Raw genomic sequence first — 7,927 nt, 5'->3', positions numbered from 1 at the left:
AGACTCAGTCTCACCCTGTTGCCCAGACTGGAGTGCAGTGGTGTGATCTCAGCTCACTACAACCGCCACCTCCCAGGTTCAAGCGATTCTCCTACCTCAGCCTCCTGAGTAGCCAAGATTACAGGCACATGCCACTACATTCAGCTAATTTTTGTATTTTTTTAGTAGAGACGGGGTTTCGCCATGTTGGCCAGGCTGGTCTTGAACTCCTGACCTCAGGTGATCCGCCTGCTGCCTTGGCCTCCCAAACTGCTGGGATGACAGGTGTGAGCCACTGTGCCAAGTCATGATTTTTATATTTAACAAAGTTTTTTTCTGATTCTGAAAGCATTTTGTGGAACTAGTAAAGAACTTTGAAAACACCTAAAATTTAACAAAAGGGATTTGTTTGAAAATGAAAAAATATATATAACAGAATTTTTTTAAAAAACACCAATAAAGATAAATAAGAAAAAAATGAAATAGATATTAGCCTAGTAGTCATTTTAGAAGCTGAACGAGAAAGAGAAAAATAGACAAAGAGAGAGATTTGGTTTGAGCTGTTCTAACGTGAATAGTCAAATACAATTTGGAGGAACTATAAGTGCTGTACCCTTACCATTTACTCAAATAACTTTCAAGATGGTGCCCAACCATTCTGAAATATTTAAAAGCTTAAAATTGGTTTTCCTGGCCCCTGAGATGTAATTTTGTATTACCTGCTGTTAAATATAGATCAGGGTCTGTGTCCTTCTGAGTTGCCTTTTCTCTCCGACTCAGCCCATGCCTGTTTTGCACATTCCCAGCATGGCCAATGATGCTTCCTGTGTGCTGACACTTTCCATGCTATTGAGCACCTTTGCCACCATCAGCACAGGCCCTCTGGCCCCACTCGCTGTTGCCCTGATGGGCAGCAGCACAGGGAGATGGCCAGCATAAAGCATCTAAACATATTAATATATTTCTGAATAACATCCCAAGTCTCCAGATAATAGAGGCTTTTCAGAGGTTTGAGAAATACATGATTCGATCTGCTTGATTGAAGGTTTCCTTGTTCATTTGTCTTGGTCTGTTCAGGCTGCTACGACAAAATACCATCAGTGGGATGTCTTATAACAACAGAAATTCATTTCTCACAGTTCTGGAGGGTAGGAAGTCCAAGATCTAGGGACCAACAGATTTACTGTCTGGTGAGAACCTGCTTCCTCATTCATAGTGACACCTTCTCACTGTGTCCTCATCCAGTAGAAGGGTGAATGAGCTGCATTGAGCCTCCTTTATAAGGGTACTAATCCCATTCCTAAGGGCTCTTCTCTCTTGATCTAATCACCTGCCAGAAAGTGTCCCCCCTAATACCATCACCTTTGGAATTAGAATATCAACATATGAATTTGGGGGGGCGAAAACATTCACACCAAAGCACTCATTCAAATACTAGATGTTGTGAAGGTGTCAGCCAAGCAAGATGCTTATAGAAGGTGAAAGAAATCTTGGTTCACAAAAGTCATTATCAACCTGCAGGCTCTATCCTTAGGCAATCTCATTATGCCTGGCCAGTTTCCTCATTTTCTGTAGATTCATTAAAATCACCAAATCCAAAATTCTCTTGGAATTTCTATAAATCAGTTCTTCTTGTGGCGTTTTATTTAGCAAAATAAAATTAATGCTCTAGGGTACAATAGTGTTCTTATATCACCTGTTTAAAATATAACAGGACTCTTGGAGGCTGGGTGTGGAGGCTCATGCCTATAATCCCAGTACTTTGGGAGGCTGAGGTGGGAGGATCACTTGAGCCCAAGAGTTTGAGACCAGCCTGGCAACATAGTGAGACCCCATCTCTACAAAACATTTTTAAAAGTTAGCCAAGCATGGTAACGTGCACCTCTACTCTCAGCTACTTGGGGCACTGAAGTAGGAGAATCACTTGAGCCCGAGAGGTTGAGGCTGCAGTGAGCCAGGATTGTGCCTCTGCACTCCAACCCAGGTAACAAAGTGAGACCTTGTCTCAATAAAAACAAAACCAAAAAGATATAATAGGACTCTTCTTACCTTTATGAAAGAAAGATCTAACTGATCTAACTTTGTTCACAACATTTTTTTTAACAGCCCAAAGCCTTGAAACTGCTGGGAATGGAGGTAAGTGTTTGTCCAAATTATTAGTGCCAATGATTTATTCTCTTTGTTACCCATTATATATATGCTATATATATAGTATATATATAATAATATATAGTGTATATATAATAGATACACTATATGTAATATATATACTATAAATATATAGTATATATAATGTGTAATACTATATATACTACATACTATAGTATGTATACATTATATATGTATAATTATATATATATAATGTGTCATAAGGGTTCCTCACAGCACCTTTGAAAATTCCACCATGAGGTTGTATCTGCAATGCAAACAAACAAACAAAAAAATCCTATTTGAAATACTAACCTGAAAACCAAGGAAGCATATAAATTCTGGTAATCAAAATCTATTGGAGTGTTTACAAATGGTGACAGGTCCAAAGGCCAGAACTACTTCAGAATTGCATCTAATAAGTATTCAGAAACTTGAGATAAATTATCCATTTGCCATCTTTTGTTCATGTGGTTACAGTCGTGTATGCAAATAAAAATCTAGGCTGTCCTTATCCTTTCAGCAAAAAGGGTAGTGCTCTCCGTAATTAGGTACAAACAACATTACCTTTTGAATAAAGGTAATGTTTCACACAGAAGTGAAAAGAAAGAAACTGGCCCATTAAAAAATAATTTTTTAAATCAGAGTGTAACACTGACATGTTCCCCCAGCACTGTGCTTATGCATTTATCATCACTTGTTTTAAAGTTGGGCATGGATGAGCTTGTGAGTTCTTTTAGGACAGAAGCTGGCCTAGTTCATTTCAGTACTGATCCCAGAGCTAGCTGGGAGAAGATACACAATTGCTACTTGCTCAAGTGCACCAATTCATTTCTAACTCAGCCTGTGTGATTTCCCTATAATTACAGGATGATATTCCCTTGAGGCGAGGAAGAAAGACAACCAAGAAACGTGAAGAAGAGGTAGACATTGACTTGGATGATCCTGAGATCAACCACTTCCCCTTCCCTTTCCACGAGCTCATGGTGTGGGCTGTCCTCATGAAGCGGCAGAAGATGGCCCTGTTCTTCTGGCAGCATGGTGAGGAGGCCATGGCCAAGGCCCTGGTGGCCTGTAAGCTCTGCAAAGCCATGGCTCATGAGGCCTCTGAGAACGACATGGTTGATGACATTTCCCAGGAGCTGAATCACAATTCCAGGTGGGTCTACCCAGCAAAGGGCTGGTCGGGGGAGAGGAGGAAAGGTGGGCTCCCAGTGCTGGAAGGTCTGAGCTACTCAGAACTTTAAGGGAAGTCAGTATCACCCCAGTGATGCACACACAAGATGGACACAAACAATTCTCCTTTATTGTGCACAGTGCCACAGACAGTATGGTACATATAGAAACATGGAACATTTTGTTTCATCCTCTCAACTACCCCATGAGGTAGGTCCCATAGTTATGCACTTCTTTCAGCCAGGAAAAATGGGGCTCAGAGAATTTAAGATCACACATTTGTGGTGGCAAGGCTGGAATGTGAACTGAAGTTTGACACATTTAACAGGACATACTGCCTGGTGTAGTGGCTCATGCCTGTAATCCCAGCACTTTGGGAGGTTGAGATGTGTGGATCATTTGAGCCCAGAAGTTTGAGACCAGCCTGGGCAACATAGCAAAACCCCATCTCTAAAAAAAAATTAAAAATTAGCTGGGTGTGGTGGTGCATGCCTGTAGTCCTAGCTACTCAGGAGGCTAAGGTGCGAGGATCTCTTGAGCCCAGGGGATCAAGACTGCAGTGAGCCTTGATCATTCCACTGCACTCCAGCTTGGGAAACAGAGAGAGACTCTGTCTCAAAAAAAAAAAAAAAAAAAAAAAAAAGCAGCAATGGAGTCTTACATGCTTGAGGCTGGTGCTTCAATTACTATCCCATTGTTCTCACCCCATTGAGGATAGCCACTGAATTCCAGATACAGCATTACCTGTATTTCAAAGCAAATTTCCATAGTGAACTAGGGCTATTCCAACCAGGGATGACTAACAGATTGTGGCTAGTTGGTTTTGTTACTGAGAACATAACACTAAAAAACCCAAACCCAGACTTGATCCCAACCACATCAATTAATTTCACTGTTTTACTGGTTTATACTTTCAACAAAAACACTCTGAGTACCCACCATATGCCAGGCATATTATAAGAGGTTCTGAGGATATAAAGATAAATCAAACAAGAAAAATGTAGAGCTATAGGTTTAATGATAGGATGCAGAGGGATACCTCTAATCCTGAATCCCAAAACCTTCAAATGAATACAGTTGCCCATAGAAAACTTGAGTAAGGACAACTGAAAACCTACCCTCAGGTTAGCAAAAAATTTTTAATTAATTTCTGACTGAAAGTAATTAGCTTTTGACACTATGAATTTCCCAGTTCTGCTGCCTAATCTACCACTACCACCAGACCCTTACTGAGTAGACAAGCAGTTTGACAAACTTGGGTGTGCATCAGAATCACCTGAGGAGCTAGGAAAGGACATAGAGGCCCCGATACATTGAAGTAAGTGAGACAAAGTCCAGGTGTTTGCAATATCACCAAGTTCCCCAGGGTATTCTGATGCCACCAAAGTTGGAAAACGACCATTATACATAATGAACGTCTTCTGTGAAGTGGCAGAAATCTCACACAGCATCCTGGGTGGGTCCTTCATTAAGGACAAAAGTGGATGGAGCCCTCGTGTCTGTCCAAAATAGATGTAAGGGCATGAGACTTCCCACGCAGTGTCACACCCAGCCATTTATGGTATAGAGCACTCTCCTGCAAGAAGGAGCTACAGCAGGCAGTGAGAGTGGATTGGAATTCGCTGTGCACTCAGACTTTCTCACAAATGGAACTAACTCTCCCTTGGCCTAACAGCAAAACTTTTCTTTAGAACCTAAACTTTAGAAGTTGAAAGCAGTATTGAGTAAATAATAAGAAAATCTTTATTATTTTTGCATCTAGCGATGGCAAACAGCTCAAAAAGACACCATAACTCTAGATCTTTAAGAAATGTTACTCTCTTCAAAAGAAAAAATGAAAAAATCTCCTTAATTCTAGAAAAATAAATACTCCATTGCTACAATGTCTTCTCCAATTTCTCTCCTTCTTCTCTTTAAATGCAAGGGATGTTCATATACAACCTCATCCTGACACCCAAAATCCCCTCCCTAAATATTGCTCTTCTTTTATGAAAAAAGCATCAGTTTTTTAAAATTATGGATAGAGGTTTTGTATTAAAGGAGACCTGAGTCCTAAAATCCCAGCTGATGGAGGCCCTGGTAATGACACTCATCTTCTGAGAGGAGTCTTCCTTTAGTGGGTGGTAAAAACCAAATGATATCAAGAGAGTGGTAACAGGCCTGGGTCAGAGGCAGAAAGAGGGGCTTGGGGAGCATTTGGGGAAACCTAGTTCCTAGTGCCTGGGAGTGATAGCATTTGCCGTGTCTAGCCTTGTGTTTCTTCTACACTGGTGTTTTTTTCTCCCCAGCTGAAGACTTGAATAAATATTTTGATTTTCTATTATTGCCGACGATTACTGCATCTTCTTATTTAACTTATGTCTTCTTTCCAAGCGCGAGTATCCAGGTTTCGGTTGGATCTATTTTAAGGTGAATTAATTAACCAGCATAATAATACATTCATATGTTTCTTTTTTCAATTTTTTTTTACTCTAGTTACAGAATGCATGAACTAGAATCCCTAGTAAACCACGTTGTCTTTTGGATTTGTCTGTTTGTTTGTTTCATTCTACCCTGACAGGGGAACCTGCCCCCAGACTACAGAATCAGCCTGATTGACATCGGCCTGGTGATCGAGTACCTGATGGGCGGGGCTTATCGCTGCAACTACACGCGCAAGCGCTTCCGGACTCTCTACCACAACCTCTTCGGCCCCAAGAGGGTGAGGCTGGCTGCAAATTCAGGGCCCCTCCTGGAAGGACTAGGGTGTATGGGATTTGGGTTGTGGCTTATTTGTCTCCAAGGGGAATTAAAATCAAAAACTTGCACTGAGAGTGAGCCTATACAATCAAAGAATAGTAATGAAATTCAAATTAATCTTATCATTGAGATTATTAAACTCAGCAGTTTTCCAGGTTTTGGGTCTTTATACCTTTAAAAATTGTTGAGAACCTCAAAGAGCTTTTATCTATGGGAATTCTACCTATCGGTGTTTATTTACCATGTTAGAAATTTAAATGGAGACTCTAAAAATATTTAATTCATTTTAAGTTAAACATAGGAATCCCCATTATATGTTAACATAAAGAACATGTTTATAAAAAATGTATTTTCAAAAACAAAGAACAAATTCATAATAGGAACATTTTTTATCTTTTGCAAATTTCTGTAATGTCCAGCTTAATAGAAGAGAGCTAGATATCTACTTGTGGATTCAGTCTACTGTAGGATGTTCTGGTTAAAGTATATAAAGAAAATCTGACCCCACAAAAATACATGACAAACATAGCAAATATATCAAAGGAAGGAGTATTTTAATCCTCTTTACATATAATTGTAGATATCCTTTTTTTGATACTACACCAAAATTTAGTAAGTAACTGTTTCTTAAAAATGAGTTGGAAGGTGAAATCTAAAACCATATAAGTGAACTTTTCAAATTCTGTTATATTAAAATCCACTAGTTGAGCCAGCCATGGTCCCAGCTACTAAGGAGGCTGACGCAGGAGACTTGCTTGAGCCCAGGAGTTCGAGGCTGTAGTATACTATTATAATGCCTGTGAGTAGCCCCTGCCCTGCAACCTGGACAATGTAGTGAGACTCTGACTCTAAAACAATAAAATAAAATAATAACAAAGTAAAATCCAGTGGTCTATCTTATACTTTGATGGATCTTGTAACATCATAGATTGGTCATGGAAAATTATTGGTTTGTGAAGGTATGCAGCTCTTCCAAATACACATTTTATTATACAGTTTCATTAGTATCACCTCTATCTCATGGGAGATGTCTTTCAGTCCTGAAAAGCTGTCAAAGTCATGGTGGGGGTGCGGGGAGTAGATATAAGTTTTCTAAAATCCCAATTTTTTTCTTAAAAGTTTGAATTTTGTCATTGGCAACAAATACTATCTATTGTTTTCCTTGAAATAACAGCCTCACTTTGGTCATTCCAAACACATCTGCCAAAGGTCCAAGTCTACACAACCTTAGTCCATCTGCCAATCAGTCCTTCAAGTAAAAATTATATTCCATGAAAAAAAAAAGTGGCTATAATACAATCCAAACAATCACATAAGTGCATTTCCTCAGGACAACCCATAATAGTTCAGTATACAGCAGAACTATTTTAGGAGTATACTTCCCATTTCATCCCACAGAACAGTAAAAAGACGGTTAATCAAGGGTAAGGATTTAATAAAGTTAATTGTTTTTTAGTCCTCAACAAGGTCATTCTTAAGTAAAACGGTTGCATTTGCTTTCTGCAAGTGCATAATACTGGAGTCTAATGACATCTGGTAAAGGTGGGTACCACTGCCTTTGTTCTTGCTAAGGCACCCAACAGCTTTACTCACCATTGCTTTTGTACCATCAGTACAAATGTGAAGATGGTGCCAAACCCAATTACATCCTAGTACTATTGTGAAAATAGCTTTGACTACACACACCCTCTCAAAATGTTTCAGGGACCCTCATGACCCATGGGCCACATTCTGAGAATTGCTGCTCTAGCTGGTAGTGGGCATAATTTTTTTTTTTTTTTTTTTTTTTTTGAGACTCAGTCTCACCCTGTTGCCCAGACTGGAGTGCAGTGGTGTGATCTCAGCTCACTACAACCGCCACCTCCCAGGTTCAAGCGATTCTCCT

General features: G+C 39.7%; 1 protein-coding gene across 1 annotated transcript in view; it reads left to right on the top strand.

Moving 5' to 3' along the window:
• TRPM3 (transient receptor potential cation channel, subfamily M, member 3) overlaps positions 1-7,927 on the top strand; it is a 588,224-nt gene that overhangs the window by 493,170 nt on the left and 87,127 nt on the right. Inside the window, exons 15-16 of the mRNA XM_011948911.1 lie at positions 2,086-2,115; positions 2,997-3,286. Coding sequence (XP_011804301.1) covers positions 2,086-2,115; positions 2,997-3,286 — 320 coding nt within the window. The remainder of the gene's footprint in view (positions 1-2,085; positions 2,116-2,996; positions 3,287-7,927) is intronic.

The sequence above is a fragment of the Colobus angolensis genome, unplaced genomic scaffold, assembly GCF_000951035.1.
Source record: "Colobus angolensis palliatus isolate OR3802 unplaced genomic scaffold, Cang.pa_1.0 Scaffold286, whole genome shotgun sequence".
NCBI classification, from domain to species: domain Eukaryota; kingdom Metazoa; phylum Chordata; class Mammalia; order Primates; family Cercopithecidae; genus Colobus; species Colobus angolensis.
Note: the sequence above shows the minus strand (reverse complement) of the source record. Positions and strands in the feature narration are given on the sequence as shown.